Source organism: Aythya marila (assembly GCF_965140915.1).
Source record: "Aythya marila genome assembly, chromosome: 1".
Taxonomy (NCBI): Eukaryota; Metazoa; Chordata; class Aves; order Anseriformes; family Anatidae; genus Aythya; species Aythya marila.
This window is the reverse complement of record NC_139042.1, coordinates 176,787,350-176,805,311: the sequence shown is the minus strand read 5'-3', so window position 1 is coordinate 176,805,311 and position 17,962 is coordinate 176,787,350. Positions and strand designations below refer to the sequence as shown.

The following is a 17,962-nucleotide window of genomic DNA, read 5'->3' as shown; positions in this document are numbered from 1 at the left end:
AAAATATTTTTTAAAAATAGTTTTACTTCTAAATTAAGAATATTTCACAGCTTCTGAATGAAACGTGGGTTATAACTAGCCTGTAAGCCATCATGAAAAGGCGTATCTTGTAAAAAAATGTAGAAAATTAAGATGTGCTTGAAATCTCTCACAGTATGATATCAAATTCAAAAATGAGAGTAAATGTTAATTGTAAATGTTAATTATTTGCTTATTATCATACTAACAACCTGAAGGTGCACTGATAAGCTGGTGTCTTAACATGGTTTAGTGCCCTATCTTTGAACGAGAACCATTCAAGAAAATCATAGAAGACTAACTGTAAAATTACAATGTACTTTTCCCCTTGAGAATTGTTGGTTTTCTTCCACGTTTCTGTATTTAGATTAGATAGAGAATTGATTTCACAAAATGTGAAAATGAAGAAAGGAAAAGACAGGCAGAAGTCTGTACAAAGTTATTAAACGAGTAAATTTCAGGTTCCTTACAAAAGTGTCTCAGATCATATAGAAAGTAGCTCTCTGTGTACCTGTGGCAACTGGCCCTGAGCAGAAGAAAACAGATTATTTGGATGATGGTGGCTATTATATGTTAACTGTAAAATAATGTGCAATTATTAGCAGCAGCATCTACCAGCGGTCTTTGTTTCCCATTTTCCAAATTTTCTTCCATGTGATCCAAAAGTCATGATTAAGATCACTAGCTTTTTGCTACTCTTCCTGTGTGATATGTATCATGATTTCTAAAACTATCAACAAATTTACTTTAGGCAATTTACTCTAGGCATTTTGCTGTACTTGAACTTACTCCTTTAACTACTACTGCCATGGAAAACAATGCACCAGAGGCTAAGTCTCGTCTCATCAGTGCCAATTCAGAAAATTCCCGAGTCTGAAATTATCCAAGTGATACAGAAAAAAAACAAACAAACAAACATGATTGAACCTAGGAAGAGTCATTAAAAATTGATTTGGCTCTGTAAAACTCAGTACAGAGCAGGAGTAGGATCCTGTATTTCAGCCATGCTGTGCCAGATGCTCGGGGTTGCCATTTTCTCAGGTCTGTGAAGCATGATGAGGTTGCTGGGATAGGTTGTTGTAGACAGTTAATTTCTGCAGAAAAATGATTTGTTTATGGGAAACTAGTTTGTAGTTGGCAGTGTTGCCTATCCATGCTATTTATACTTCATATTGCTAAAGTCTCTCAATTTTGTGACTAATTGAAGATATTAACATGTCCATTACCATATTGTGATTCAGGAGAAGCAGTAGCATGGGCCAATCTCTCTCTCATTCCCTGGGCTGGAATTTAGCCAGTTAGAATTTTCTGAGAAATAAACATACCCTGACATGCTGAAGTAGCCTTTTTCATATCTATTGTCATATTTAATACAAAAACTAAATTCTGCATTAGAAATGGATTTGGGAAAGCCCTACAGACCTTACAGTCTCCTAAATGGCAGATACCCAGAGAGATGGTAACTTTACCCCAAGGGACTTTATAGATTAAAACTATACTTCAAGATTTATTATTTATAGATCCAAATACAGTATCTTTGCAGGCAATAAATGATACATAGACATATTGCATCAAAAAAAGTGTTTGGAAAGATTGGAAGTGGATTTGATAAATTATCTGGTATGTTAGAAATTATATTCCTATATATATTGATAAGATCACTATTTCAATACATTTCTGCTTAGGGTTTGTTGGAAAAAAAAAGAAAAAAAAAGAAAGAAAAAAAAAGGATATTTGTATGGCTTCCATTAGAGATTATTATTTGTTTGCTAAGAAGGAACAGATAAACTGTTATATATCTGAATATGTGATGGTGTAAGTACAATGTTGCCTCTTCATGCTTGACCTTCTCCATGTTCTTTGGGTGTTTGAGGCCTGCAGAACAAACAAGAAGCAGAAAGTACAGTTGCACTTCTGGTGCTGCACTGGAGTGGAAGCATAATTTCTTTAGGGTAAAGACTGTTATTGTATTACAGTATTAATGTACTGCCTGACCATCTGTTCCCTGATCTTCTATTGAGTTTTCTAGATGCTGCTGCAAAACAAGTAAAGCCAACCGTATAACAACATGTGTAGGGGTGGGCCATGCCATTGTTGTCCCCTGTTTCCTGAGTCTTCTTAACACTTGAAGACATGAGAGATGAATTGTCGTTAGCTGTTGTTGGTAGTGATAGTGCTGCAGCAACTTCAGACTATTCAGTTCCAGGAGGAGGCTTTATTTCTGGGTTCAGTGCCTGCAGGCTTTCCTGGGAGACTCCAGGTCACGTTGCACAGCTACAGTCAAGTAAATCCAGACTCTGCTATGGGAAGTTTCATAGCACTTTATTTTAACCATAGGTATGTGATATAAGTTCTCTCTGATGTTGATGAAGAGAGAATTACTTGCTGGAAATGCTTATCTAGCCTCCCTAAAGAAAATAAGTATATGACTACTTTGGATGAAATCCCCATCTTTCAAAATTTTGTAAGATAAATTCCAAACATCAAGAATCTCGCTTTGAATTTGCTACAGTACACAAGCAAATTGACTGAGTAGAAAGAAAAATGAAAAAAAGAATACTTATTCTTGCTATCACTTCATTTCTCAAACTTTATCTCCTCTGTATCATATCATTAAGGTTGCATACATGGAAGTGCTGCAAACCCAGAGTATCCATAAGAAAAGCCTTTTATGTTCCTTGCCACACAGATTAGAAAATAACCCCTAAAAATATAGGTGATTTGAGCAATTCATAGCTGAGAACAAGACAAAAATAAGCAATTAGGTTTTATTTATTTCCCCAATATTTTCATATTGGTGAAAAAAATAATCTGCTGTTAAAAAGCTGTTTTATTCTGTGAAATAAAGGTCACAGTGGTCTTTAATAAACTACATATTTTAACTTCCTTTTCTGGTTGTACTCACTCACGCACAGCAGTTTCCATAATTATCATCAGCTTTGCTTCATGACATTATCCTTAATCTGTGAGTAAAATCGATTTTCAAAATAAATTAGAACCTTGAAGGGACTGAATTAGCTGATAATAAAATTAATTGACTTGCCTGAAAGTGATTTGGATGCTCTCTCTCAACAGAGAAATTATTTGCTATATACTCTAACCTACTGAAATTGATGTTTTGAGTTCAAGATTATATATTGTCTTTGATAGCAGGTTTCTTAATACTATGCAGAATGCAAATAGGAGGCTTCCATTGTACATGAAGAACAACATGAGCAGTTGTGAACAAGTGCTCTTGATGCAGTTTTTTCTTCATTATTTCATAGTTACAAGAGGAAAGACTGAAGAGGTAGGTAAAATAACAGAAAGTGAAACTCAGATCTAATATCAGAATTTTCAGTAAAATTAGGAAGTTCAACAAACAGGTCCAAAACTTAAAGACCTTTAGATATTAAAATTTAAATATATCTATATATGTTTATTTTAAGCATCATTAGACTTCAGAATGGAAATACTAAAAAAAAATTGAAGTCTTACTCAAATGCTAAAAAAAAAATTGAAGTCTTACTCATAGAGTTGCTTTGTTTTGTTTTGTTTTGTTTTGTTTTGTTTTCTCAAAAATACATCTTTTGGCATCATTTGCTATGGTAGATTTGGTAGGACCTACCAAGATCAGATAGAAATATCAGGTAATCAGTCACCTTTTTATATATATATAATAAAATAAAAATGGATCATTTGCTGTTTTTAAAAGGTTTGAAGTTCATACACTGGGAAAATCAAAGTGAAAAATCAAAGGCATGTTGCACTGAATATGAGGAGTCTGTACATCTTGCATCAGATCTAGAGCAGACTGGGACACAGTCATGGAAATTCATAGTAATGAGTCATTTCACAAAATATGTTGTCCCAAGGGTGATTTAAAAATAAAAACAAAAATAAAATAAAATAATAATAATTAAAAAAAAAAAAAAAAAGGAATAAGGGATTGTTTGAAAAACAAATAAAATAATTCAAATATTATTTTAATTCTTACCATGTATCTTTTCCACCTCTCACGCTCCTGGTGCTCAAATCCCAAGATTTCCCAAGTGTCCATACTTCTCCCCATCCATAATCAACCTTTTGCCTGTCTGCAGCAGCAGGCCCACAGATAAAAGAGATAAAGATAAAGAGACCCTCTAGTGAACAGTTCTTCCACAAGTGTATTATTAAATGAAGACCTGTAAGCTAAGTTTAAAAGTTACTTGGATAATTTAGGGTATTTTTAATGGACAGTAACTCCATTCATCTTTTAAAAATCTAGTCAAAATTTATCTGCTACGTTGTTAAATGTATGCCAAATTTGTACCTGACATGAGTAATTTAGTGTCAGTGTAGTTACAACAGTACATAGAATTAGTAAATTTACATAAATTACTTTATGAAAATAAATACTGAACTAATGAAATATGTTCTCTAGCAACAACAGACAGTGATTAGACTATTGGAAATAAAGCACAAAGCATGGAAGTATGTGGTGGCTGTATTTAAAAATTTCCAATACCTTTACAGTTAGTAACTTTAAGCATAATTTCCGTATCAAAGAGGAGATGGACATGAGAGATAGGGGAGAAATGGGAGCATAGAGCTGAGAGACTGTAAGGCCATTTGAGTGGGCAAGTGGTTAGGACATGAGGAAGGATATGAGGTGAAGAGAGATACAAGAAGGACTGACATGAATGATCAGCTACTGATTTATTTTCTGTTGTTCTTTCCATGACCTAAGTAAAACAACAGGAGTATATGTAAGCTGGAAAAACTATTTGTTTCTCCATTCTTATGTTGATGTATATCATGCAAAATTAAGCCATTCGAAAGTTAGTTTGTTTTAAAAATAGTAATATGGAAAAAAAATGACATTTCCTAAATTAAATATATAAAGAATTTGGATACACTGAGCAGGCCTTTTTATTGTGTCTTCCCTTTCCTACTTCAGATGAAATTACATGAGGTGACTTGAAAATTACTACCTTAGGTTGTTGCTGATTGTTATTTTCAGGTATCTTTTTGTTATCTTTTTCTGAGTGCTGGATGTTTTATATTACAATTATTCACAGGCTTGTGCAACGAGGTAAAGATGTACTAACACAATTTTGTAACTGATCTTGTAGTGGTCTTTCAGATGTATGTCTTATTGAAGCAGCAGTCCTTTCAGGTGTTTTGAAAAATAAGACAACTTTTCTTACTCAGAAGGTGGAATACCCCTGCTCACTGCACAGCTAGACAGTATTGCTTGGAGAAGGAGGCCAGGGACATCTTCCAGTAGCATCAGTACCTATATTGGATCCATGATCTCATCAGTTACTTAGAGTTTTTCTTGATCTTCATAAAAGACCCTGTAATACCTTTTAGCCTTGTTGAAAATTTGAACCTCATTTACAGAACTCACCAAAGAATGCCTTGAATATTCAGAACTGGATGGTAGCTTTTGCTCCGATTTAAAATATAATCATAATATTATATTTTATTAATATATATATATTACAATTATATTTTAATAATTATTTAGAGTATTATATTTTATTTATATATATATATGTATTCAGAAAAATAGGTCAGTAAGGGTCTTTGAGAGGTCATGTAGTCTATCCTCTTGTCTAACGCAGGACCAGAACAGGTAAAATATGCTTTACTTCTCACCCCCAATTTATCTAGTGCATATATTTCCTTATTCTTTTCCCTATTCTTTTTTTTTTTTTTTTTTTTTCTAATTTCCCTGTTTTTTTTTCCTTATTCTTTTCCCTACTTTTATTTTCCTCCTTTTTCTTGTAGGCATAACATCAATCAACTGGTCTTTTCCCTTGTCCTCTTAGTGTCCTCTTTGGTCCCAAACTCCATCACATAGGCATGTTTCTCCACTAAAGTTAGAAAATTTCTTGCTGTTCATTTTTTTCTCTTCTTCCTCATGTTGTGTACATACTACTGCTCTGCATGCAACTTTTGATTGAGAATGAAGGGTTTATTGGTTGCCACACCTGGCATGCATACAGTCTGCTCATCTTTTTATGTTCAGCCTATCTGAAACTCAATTCATAATAGATGGCAACAGAAGTGCCGTTACAAAGCATATTTGATAGGTGTGAGAAACAGACATTCACTCAATATAATTAATAGTGCTGGAAGCATTAAAAATGCATGCCATGAAATGCCTAAGTGCTCTGTAGCACCATTTGAGTCCTATGGCAGAAACAGTCAGCTGCATATGATACGGCTATGTGCTGCCAGAGGCCATTGTTATTCTATATTCATATTTAAGAACTGCACAGAAACTGCTGTCAGGGTTGTGGCTCAGTCATTCAAGGTTCTAAGCAAATACACGATTTCTGCCTTTAGAGTCTGAATTGACTTCTTTTGATCTAGCAATACATAGATTTTTACATAGTGTTGTGCTTTAAAATATCAAAGAAAGCAAACCATTTTTCAAAAGCTCTGCATTTCATTCTGGTTGCTCTTCTTTCCTTCTTTCAAAGCTTTCTCTTCTCATTAAATTAATTTGTTTTAAAAATGAAGTTGCATGACTATACCTATCACTGCATAGGAGTGCCTTTGAATCTGTTCCTGTCCCCAGGGGAAACAATGCTTTTACCCAGAATTGAACTGGAAAGGGAAGTTAATTTTTATGCAATAGCAGTTTTCTGCTAGTTCTGTAATCTGGAATCTCTCTATGAATGTGAACTTACAAACAAGAAAATACATGCATAAGGATTGTTTTATGCATATTAAAAAGTTAAAACAATTCAAAAAAAAAAAAAAAAAGTTAAAGTTTCAAATATCTCTACAGATAATTTTAGGAAAACTATATTTATTTCTTTTATCTTACGAGATTTTTCCTGTCATCTTTCAGAAGGTATTCTGGCATTTCCAGGATTTGGAACAGGGCTCTGAACTGGAGTGAAAAGCGAGCCTGGAAGTAGACATGTACTGCAATGGTTTTCCCATGTGTTTGGCTTGCAAATGTCCAAATTGTAAATTTAGTCTCAGCAGAGACCTGTGAGAATGACAGCTCTGTTGTCTAAAACTTATATCTACTTATATCTATACTGAGCAGGGACCATCTTCTCCTAGTGCCATTCTATACCAAGAATGCATATTTGCTGTTTTCACAGAAAAAAAAAAAAAAAAAAAAAAAAAAAAAAAAAAAAGAACACAGTTACATCCTGGATTTGCTGAGCAGAATTTTCCTGGAGTTTTCCCGCCTCTGCTTTTGCTTTTACAGACCCCAAAGAGCAGCAGCCTTATACACTGGGAGGAGACAAAGGAGAAGGGAATGCAGCAGGAGGTGGCAGAGCCTGCAATCTTTACAACAGCACCATCAAATGGAGGATAAAGTTTAAAAAAAAAAAAAGTTTGTTGCCAAATCTGTTTGACACTCACTCACCTTTAACTGCTTAATTTTACAAACTTTAATTATTTTTGGCACGGGATATTTGTTTATTTTTTGGAGGGAAAGGAGTTAACATACATACCTGAGCCTGAAAGGAAGGACAGAATTACATTCTGGAAACAATGCAGTTGTTTCTCAGCTGTGATCTCCAAGATTAGTTTGTCTTTGTATGTATTTACATACTTTGTGTGTATTCTTCCAAATATATGAAACAAGTGGAGCTGATTAGGTTGTAAGATGAGGGACACTTAATGTTTAGATTGCTGATCTGGACCTGTTTGATGAGAATTTGTTGGCCTCTGTGAAATAAGCTGGTCTGACTTGCATTTCTAAAGGGTATATCTTCAATTCGTAATTATCTCCATCGAGTCTGGCAAAACTATGAAAAATAATGATGATGCCAGCACAGAAGAAATGGAAGGTAGTTTCAGAGGAACATAGTCTAATTTACTTTTGTTCTCAGAGGACAGTATTGAAGAAGAAGTCAGTGAAGGAAGGTCAACACTACTGTTATCCACACTGTTCTGTTTTTCCAGATGCATATAAAACTTGATTTTGTGGTGCTCACTGTTTCGCCTTTGCATTTTGAACACAGTAGTTGTGTTGTAAATTCCTTTTCAGTTTGACTACTAATAAATAAGTGATTAACTTTCAAACTACCTGTTTTTCAGAGGAAGGAAACAAAGGTTATGGACCCGTTTTTGAGGAGCAACCCATTGATACCATATATCCAGAAGAATCTTCAGATGGACAAGTTTCAATGAACTGCAGAGCTCGAGCAATTCCATTTCCTACTTACAGGTAATCTCTCGTATTTTGATTATCAGGTCTTATTGTGTTTTTTACTCTGTGTTTCATTTTTTTGTATTAAATGATTGATCGTCTTAACAGGAGAAAATTGGTAGACTTGCTATTTTTTCAGTAAGAATCAACCTGGATTCAATTTGCCAAAATGTCTAGACAGTCTTGAAAATATTACAGTCCTGTTGTTTTAAATGTTTTCAGCTTTTGAAAGGAATAGTGATCCAAATGCAAAACATAAAAAAGCGACCTTTAAAAAGCACTTAAGAAGCAATCTCTCTATCTTAAGTTAGGAATGCCTAGAGTTCAAGTCCTTGTTCTTCATGAATCAGAATAGCTTTTTGATCCTATTTTACTCTGAAAGAAGGACCGGTGTTGAACCTGAATATTTTACATCTTATGTTGCTCATCTTATGTTGCTTCTTTATCCACCATGTTGTAAAGAGACTGTCATGAATGTATAAAATTCACACATATGAACTCTTTCATGATAATTATGTTGTAATTAACAGAGCATTTCTGCTTCATTGTGAGATCTCAGGCCAATAAGCTCAATTATCTGCTCTAGCTGTATGTATAGAGAAATGTATATTTCTCTATATAATATATATAGAATATATATATAATATATATATAGAATATATATAATAATCAAATACTAATGTGATTTATGCTTTTCATTGCAACATAAGCTGTACTCCTTAAAGTTATTCCTAGCTATTTCTGCACTCTGCACAGGGGATTTATTATTTGTAATTAATCTGACTAATTCACAACCTAATCATGGGCAGATAACTGCTGTCATCAAACTAAGGTCAGACACAATGTCTTGTCAGCAAAAAAGATACTTTTCCTTAAATTATCCTATGTTTGGTCCTGAACTTATTTGTCTTCCTGAAATTTGTCTTCCTGAAACATAAATTTTGGTGTTCTTCTTTATCTGTTATCAGTTCTGGGAAACCTAAATGAATAAAGTCACTCTGGAACAATTGTCTTGCATCTCCAGAACTCTTCTATTTAGGATCATAGAATCAAAGAATGTCCTGAGTTGAAAGAGCCCAGTAAAGATCATTGAGTCCAACTCCTCGCTCTACACAGGACCACCCAAAAATCAGACCATGTGTCTGAGAGCACTGTCCAAACACTTCTTGAAATTTCACAGGCTCAGTGCTGTGACTACTGCCCTGAGGAGCCTGTCCCAGTGCCCAACCACCCTCTGGGTACAGAACATTTCCCTAACACCCAGCCTGACCCTTCCCTGTCCCAGCTCCATGCAGTTCCCTCGGGTCCTGTCGCTGTCCCCAGAGAGCAGTCCACCATGAGGCCTCCCCTCAGCCTCCACATATCTAAGTGGATGTGACAATTATTGCTGATAGCTGTTGTGAAAATAATTGCAATGCAAGACAAGGTTACTTTATTTTTTTTTCATGATGCCATTATTTGTCTGCATTGAATGCATTGTCTTCATTTCTTAGCCCTTAGTCCAATAGCTTTTCAGCCAAAATATGCTGTTTTGGAGGTATATAAGTCCTTCCTGACACTTCTGTTGTTTCTGACCATTCATCTTCTTAGTCTTCTTTTAGACATTTTTTAATTTACATTTTTTCTTAAGCTTTCGTCCACTCTTCTTTCAGTATCTGATGGCCCTTTCCCCTTGCTAAAGATCAAATACTAATGTGATTTATGCTTTTCATTGCAACATAAGCTGTACTCCTTAAAGTTATTCCTAGCTATTTCTGCACTCTGCACAGGGGATTTATTATTTGTAATACAGATGTGTAGAATATCTCACAGGATTGAAGAGTGATACCCCGAAAATTGTATCAAAGCTAAATACTATTTATTGCATCTTGAAAAGCCTGCCATTCAATTATTTAATTAATTAATTTGGTGGTTTCCTTCAGCTTCCAAATGAGTATTCTGTATATTTTGGTACAATTTTTCAGTAAGGAAGGAACATATAGTCCGCGTGCTCTCTTTTTCAGAAAGCAGTGCCTATGCTTCACTTAGTACAAAAAGCAATCCACACTGCAAGACTTTTATGATCACGAATGTTGCAGCTTTTCGTATTTGTGCTCAGTAAATGTGTAATTCCTTTCAAAGAAGATTGTGGGCCCCCCCTTGTGGAAACAGTAATGGATACAAGTTCTTGCATACTGGTTCACACTCATTGTACTGTAATTTTCTTGAAATCAATAGAATTTGTTAAGGGCCAGACTTCATCGACCAAGTTTCTCTTGTAGTCTGAAGGGAAAGTTACAGCAACTCCGGAAACCCACTGCAGAATTTTACAGTGATTAAGATGAGAGCGTCTAGCAATTTTCTGAATACAGAAGCAGCTCTTAAATCTGGTGTGACACAATTATTGTGCTGACTTCACTAGCAGTTTAGGCTTTATGAAACATTTTCATCCCCTATAGTAATTGTGCAAAAAAGTCTTGAAAATTTCACCTTCAAGGGTGCTGAGGAAGTATATCCTTAGCCAGTTTGGCCTTACGTAGCTGTTTGACAATATGTTTATAGTCCCAGCGCTTGATCACTAGCTAGTTCATCAGTAGGCAGCTCAAGTGTCTGGTACTACATGGATCAAGTTTTAATGTATGTCCCATCTATGAGAGGTCTGAAGCAGACTGAGGCTGTTATATTTAAAACACCTATAAAGTTCACTAAATCTGTGGCTCTTGCTGAGGAAAAACTGAAAGCATACATAATAGTGTATTAATAACTTCCTGTATAGTTTATCACAATTTAGGAATTATTTTTCAAATCCTTTTGCTTACTAGGTTTGGTTTTGGATGCCAAATCTTACATCTGGCTTTTCTTTTTTAATAGGTGGAAACTCAACAACTGGGATATCGATTTAACAAAGGATCGCTACAGTATGGTGGGAGGCAGACTTGTTATTAATAATCCAGAGAAATCAAGGGATGCTGGAAAATATGTCTGTGTAGTATCGAATATCTTTGGAACTGTCAGAAGCAGTGAAGCAACTCTGAGTTTTGGATGTAAGCCAATGTTTACATCAAAACATAGAAATGTTACAGTTACCTCAAAATACCCAATGTTTTACACCGCAGTGTTTTCTGCTTGCATGTGCTGTAGCTTTATTACTCTGTAAAGAAGTCTTAAGTGCCTTAGTCTGCAGAGAATAACACAGAATAAGTTTTATCAACATTTTATGTTGCTTAGCATTCAGCTGGCATTCCAACCTTCTCAGTGAATTATTATTAAATTACTAGTTGAACTGACTCACAGAACCAGATATTGAGATAATAATGCCCAGACTCTTTTTAAATTATAGTAGAACCAAAAGGGAAATTGTCACTAAAGAACAACACCAGTAGTGGCATGAAGTGATCAGGTGCCGCTGCAGTGAAAGTACAAATGAGATGCTTGCAGGATGAGGGTATGGCACTCGGTAGTAAAGTGTGCTTGCTGACTGCTGGGCTGGGTGAAGACCCTGCTGGGGGACATTTCTGTCAACTTCAGATAATCATGAACAAGTGTTGTGAATGCCTGGATATGTACAGACATACACAATGGATGCATTGTAAAGAACTGAAGCACTGCATGAAAATTAATGGAAAATTTTACAGAAGACAGTTTGGGATTTTTTTATTATTACTATTTTGCCTTAAAGTGCTTTTTATTCTGGAAATATTTTTTCATAAGACAAAAAAGGAACCCACTCTCATCTGGTGACAATTCTCAAAGCCCCATGTGCCCTTTAATTATGACATTAAGTGCTTAGTGCCCCTTGTCTTTCAGCAGTCTCCATCAGCAGAACAGTTTCACTCCTTATGGTGTTTCACTTCTTACTGTGATCAGAGATGAAGTGAAAAGTTCTGTGTCTGCCACTAATTGTAATACTGTGGGACTTCATATCTCAAGGAAGGTCAGGGGCTGTAAATAGTTGATCTAATCTTAGTCTGTATTTTAGCTGGAGTATATCCTACTGTGAATAGAAGACGAGGTTGTTATTTCCCTCTAATGGGGATAACATAAAAAAATATTACAGAATATTTTTTGCTGTATTCAGTGATAGAGATACATGGTGTTCTACAAAGCAGGCATCAGTGGTGCCAGTCCTGAACAACCAGTAGGATAAGAGCTATGACAATAGCTGCAGCTATTGCAGAAAAGCAAACAAATACATATAATAGATGAAATGAGTAGAATCAAAACAGTCCAGGGCATGTTTTTATGACTAGCTGCTCAGAAATTGCATGAGGTGAACACTGATAGTTATTGTACCGGACAATTATATTGAACAGAACCCTAATATCCAATATTTAAATATTCAAATAATAACAGGGCAAAGAGGGAAAGAATAGAAAAAAAAAAAAAAAAAGATACCTGGAAACTGATAAATACCAGTTTAAAAATGGTACTGTAATTCTTCTTTACACTGTTGTTTATTCCTTTCTCCTTTTTATGATCATTTGTAAAGAAAAATATTTACTTTGATAATCATTGTGATAGTTTCAAAAGAATTAAATATAGAGTTTCTATAGCTAATATGGGAAATAATCTTTAATAGATTTTTTGTTCTTTTGCTTGTGCAAACTGACTGAAAAACAGAAACAAACATTTAGAGGAGTTCCAGAAAATCTTAACCATCTGTAAATGAGCAAGATCTTTTATTTTTGTCTTACTTTGCTGAAATTATGGAGCAAAAGTCACACTCTCATAAGCTTTATGTCAATTAACCCATCTGGGAATACTGTGTAGTAGATCTGGATTGGCCTCCAGGAAGAAAAGAAACAATTCCTTTTATCTCCAATGTTTTTTTTAACCATTAAAATCTGTTTTTACTGTTACATATGTATTCCTGAAGGAAGGAATTTTATCCTACAGGAATATTTAGTGGCTTTTTAGTGTGTGCTGAGCAAAATCACAAGCTGAAATACCATTCTATTTGCTGAAAAACACTTTCAGAAGAGTAAAATATAGCAATTTCATAGCAGGGAGGCTTCAAGAATGACAACAAAGAGAAATTTTCATACTCTCTAGATGTTAGCTATATGCTTCTAAGAGTGCAATGATTATGCTAATTCTTTCATTCTAACTAAAAATGAATGTCTTCCAATTAAGAGTTCATGGAATCAGGGTTATTATAATTATTGAATAATAACCAAGTAATGCTTATGCAAAGAAGACATCAAGACCCAATCAGAGTTGAGAGCATTTCATAAGTGGGAAGAAGGTATACAATTACATCTCGATAATTGTATGACATTCCTGCACCTGGCATAGACCATTCTATTTCTGTACCAACAGACATATATTTTACATATACAAATTGCCTAGCCTATCTGCTATATTTAAATTTCTGGTGACTGTCCTAAAGTCTCAAAGGTTAGTCAAAGAACATTGTAAACAAAATGTCTAGATTTGAAATGTAAATTGCAAATAGCTAAAATAAGTAAAATGCAGTGAAAGCTCTTCCTTTCATCAAACCCCATGCTCTCTAAATGCAAAGTATCAAATTAACAGAGGTTTCTTTCTAATGATTGTCATTTACAATTTTTTCCTATTTCTGCAACATTTTAAAAACCAATCTGCTCTAATGAAAGTAGAAATTAATAATAGTGGTAAGTTTACAAGATGATGAAAAGATCTGCAACAAGGAAATACATGCCCGTAGAAGAGATTAGTCAATATTTTGAAGAGAGGAGTAGTTGTGTAGTAAGGTCCATGCTGAAAAATGGAATGGGAATATGCTCAAACTACTATAGGTATTGTATGAATATAGTTATCCCAGTCTATGGGAAGAGCTTCTTTGGCTTTGCTTACAAAACCTGTCTGGTAAAATTGCTAATTCTTACTAAGTCAGTCTGATATACTTAATTTCTTCTTTAACAAAGAATAATATTTCAAATAAATTGGGAGCCACTTGTGGGGAACTGAATACATTGTGCTAAAATACAGGGTAAAATTATATTAAATAATCATCAGAAGTCCTTAGAATGGCCCATAACAGTGCCTACCTTGTATTGTCTAATAAAAAGATCCAGACAGTCACTGGAAAGATGATATCATCTTCTGGTCAGTTTGAGCAGAAGAAAGATGAGCATTTCAGAAGCTGGGAGAGGTGTCTTTCCATAGATACTTATGTAAAACTCCTTGATTTTTTTTTTCCATGCATTTGATAAAGCATAATATTATGCTTTAATTATAATATATATATATATATATATTATATGTATGTGTAATTATAATCTATTATGTATATTATACTATAATATTATAATATAATTAGGATTTTTACAACTTCGCTGCAGTTGGTGACATAGAAATCGTTCACAAGAGGCATTGTCTTCTTCAAGGTCTTTATAGTTTACTTTGAGATTGGATACAGAAAATGAGAGTGGTAAGAAGAAGCAAAGTACAGTTATTGACCTAGTTAAAGGCTGTGAGGCAGCTCTTTGTCTTATCATTCCAGATAGCATTACTGTTCTCCCATGGTCTGTGGGGTGATAGGTAGCTCCACAAAGGATGTGTTTCCTTATCCTTTTACAACAGTCCCTTTACTCATGCTGCAGTTGGTTTAAAAAGTGTCAGCTAAGGTTTCTCCTGAGATCTGAACCACTTCTGTCACAAAGTTCTGGCACAAAAGATTTCTCTGCACCAACTGTTACCAGTCCTTGTCTGCTGGAGTTGTCATGGAGGGCAGTCAAGGTATTTTAGGGAAGCCACGTTAACTGGTTTCAGTATTAAACTCACATTTTGAAAATCCAATTAAATGGTAACCTACAAACCTTTTTATTTATTTTCCTGGGATTCCTTCTTCCAATGTACCTCACTTGGCTACTATTAGAGGTACAATATGCACCATTTCTTTCTAGAATTTCTGGTTGTGATGAATAAAATACTGTAAAAAATTCATTGCACTTAGTGACAGAGTTAAAATTAGTAAAACTGGCATAATTGCATCCACAGATACCTATCTGCCAGATATTGTTGTATTTCTGTATTTATCTCTACAGGCTGAAAATAATAATAATAATAATAATAATAATAAACTACAGTTTTATTGTAGTGAAAAACGCAGTTTTCCTTTCCCACCTTGTTTTAAACTAGATCTTGATCCCTTTCCGCCTGAGGAACGCTATGAAGTTAAAGTGCGAGAAGGTGTTGGAGCAGTGCTTCTTTGTGAGCCCCCTTACCACTACCCAGGTAACTCAGCAATGATTCATTTTCTGTTGCTTAAGAATAGAAGACAAAAGAATATTTATTTGTAAAAGCTTCCTTTATGTTTCCTTAAACAGTAACTTTTATGCAGCTTGAGAATCACTGTTTTGGTTAGGTTTTTATTTTGGATATATGCTTGTACATATGTAAAGGACATGGTTGAATTTTCAGACAGTTTTTATTATTGCAAATAATATGAGTCAAACTAATCTGGATAATGGAAAGTAGCCTTGGCCTACCACTCAGAGGATCTGAGTACATGTCAATGTGTTGTTGTGTCATCCCAGACTTGCTGTTGGCCTTGGACAAAGCCCAGCTACATTCCACCTAATGAACTCACCTCAACAGAAATGATCATGGCTCCTGTTAAGATCATGGAACAGCAGTAGGCACCCTCAGAAAGTCAGAGATGAGATAATTTAAGCTCTGGAAATGCCTTTCTCTCAGCGTTAGCTGCTGAAGAGCTCTACAGGGATTATGCCTGTATCCTCAAGCATTTGCAATTCCATCATGAGGGATGAATTTGGCTGCTAGCATCTCTGTTACTGTATGTTGCTTGTCAAACAGGATACAATTTCAGTTTTCATACTGTGTCTAAGTACTGCAAGGAGCTGAAGAACTGAGACATATTTCTAGTTAAAATATCCTTGGGTTTTGTCCAAATGACAAACAAACAAAAGCTTCCCAGCTTCTCAGATGGGTCAGGGCAAGACAGCTTCACATCTCCTCTCCACCTCATTCCAACTCCAGTGGAAAGGTTAGGTCCAAGGGGACCAGGTGCCCAGTGGTCTGGACTCAAGGGAACAGCACCCTGATGTCCAGTAACAGCTGGCTACTGAGACATGAGTATGAGTAAACACTCTTCTATAGCTGCCTTTCGCAAATAAAAGATGTGTTGGCTAGAAATCAGAGAAATTCATATGCAGAGAGCATTCCACAGTTTAAGTAGCTGATATTATTGTTTTTTAATATTAACTAGAAAATGTTTTCCTCAGATGACCTCAGTTATCGCTGGCTTCTAAATGAGTTCCCAGTATTCATCGCTTTGGACAAACGACGATTTGTGTCCCAGACAAATGGCAATCTCTACATTGCAAATGTAGAAGCATCAGATAAGGGAAATTATTCATGTTTTGTGTCCAGCCCTTCCATAACAAAGAGTGTATTCAGTAAATTTATTCCACTTATTCCACAGACTGACCGTAAGTATTTATTGTAAATACTATGTACATACAGTGTTCAATTTGTATTTTAATTTTGCTCATTCATAACTATTTTCAGCTCTGTGAGAAGAATTACATGGCAAGTCCTTATGGCTACTGTACATATGTTATTTGGTTTTCCACATATAGATGTCCAAATCATTGCTGTCCACAATGAGAACTCTGTGCAAGAAATCTCCCTGGATTCATTCACAAAATTCCTTTCATATACTTGAGAACAGAGTTTTATCCATCTCTTTTATGTGATAAGCCCCTGTACTCATCTCAAAATCTTTAATATCTTTTATAGTCTTGGCAATGGTTCAAAAGGGTATGACTGGAAAGAAGAAACTATGTAGATGCTGATACACAGTTTCATGATTGTTTTTTGTTTCCAACAAATCTCCCATGAAAATGGAAAACCCTTCGGGCTGTTAAGATCTTCTATTGAATGGTGACCTAAGGGACCTGCATCTCACCATCCAATCTACCTATTCAGTTTTGGTACTAGATTAGCCTCTGCCATTCCATGAAAACTGCATATTTTTCAAGTGGTAACCAGGTTCTCTTTTGCCACTTTAGACTGTCAGTCACTAGAGTCTTATAAACTGATCATCAGGATTTCAGTGCCTCTTTTATTTGTTAGATATTACAGTGAAGAACTATGATTGAATTTGGGTTATTACAAATCAGTGATCTTTGTCCAAATTTTCCATGGCCAATACTCACACTGAGATCTTCATCTAGAATTGCAAAAGGAGTCCCACAGAGATCACCAGTAGGTAGATTTGATTACACTACATACATGTGTCTTCATTAAGCTGTAGATTTTGCTGTCTGCAGCATCTTTGTGCCATTAGTAAGAGAATACTGAGCTTAAATTCACAATAATTCAGAATATTCCATCCAGTAAAAGTATCTGTGAAAAACAGAGGCTCAGGTTTTTGTCTGCACCCAAATACACATCATCACGCTCCAAATGCTAATAAATGAGTTTTTGTTGAAATATTGTTCTATAAAAAAATGTTAGACATTACTGTCCAGAGACAATTAGTTGCTGAATAAAACAATTCTGCCTTACTATGTGCTGCATCAGACTTCATAGACAGCACATGCACTCTAATGAAGACTTTTGTCTGGAATTCTAAAATGGATTTTCTTGAACTGTTGAAGTTTTAATACATATGTTTGTTTCTACCATGCATTTTCTGAGAATCTGTTATTTTCATGTCAGGTGCTAAAGTGTATCCTGCTGATATCAAGGTGAAGTTCAAGGACACGTATGCTCTCCTGGGGCAAAATGTGACACTGGAGTGTTTTGCTCTTGGGAAGTAAGTATGTACTAAAGTTATTGTAGAGCACTGTTTGCTTTCATATTTCA

At 35.1% G+C, this 17,962-nt stretch overlaps 1 protein-coding gene across 6 annotated transcripts in view; it reads left to right on the top strand.

Moving 5' to 3' along the window:
- Positions 1–17,962, top strand: part of CNTN1 (contactin 1) — a 251,559-nt gene that overhangs the window by 165,463 nt on the left and 68,134 nt on the right. For all 6 annotated transcript variants that reach the window (XM_082763611.1, XM_082763609.1, XM_082763610.1 and 3 more), the window contains 5 exons: positions 8,056–8,185; positions 11,018–11,190; positions 15,269–15,364; positions 16,375–16,581; positions 17,816–17,912. In XM_082763611.1, the coding sequence (XP_082619737.1) occupies positions 8,056–8,185; positions 11,018–11,190; positions 15,269–15,364; positions 16,375–16,581; positions 17,816–17,912 (703 nt within the window). The remainder of the gene's footprint in view (positions 1–8,055; positions 8,186–11,017; positions 11,191–15,268; positions 15,365–16,374; positions 16,582–17,815; positions 17,913–17,962) is intronic.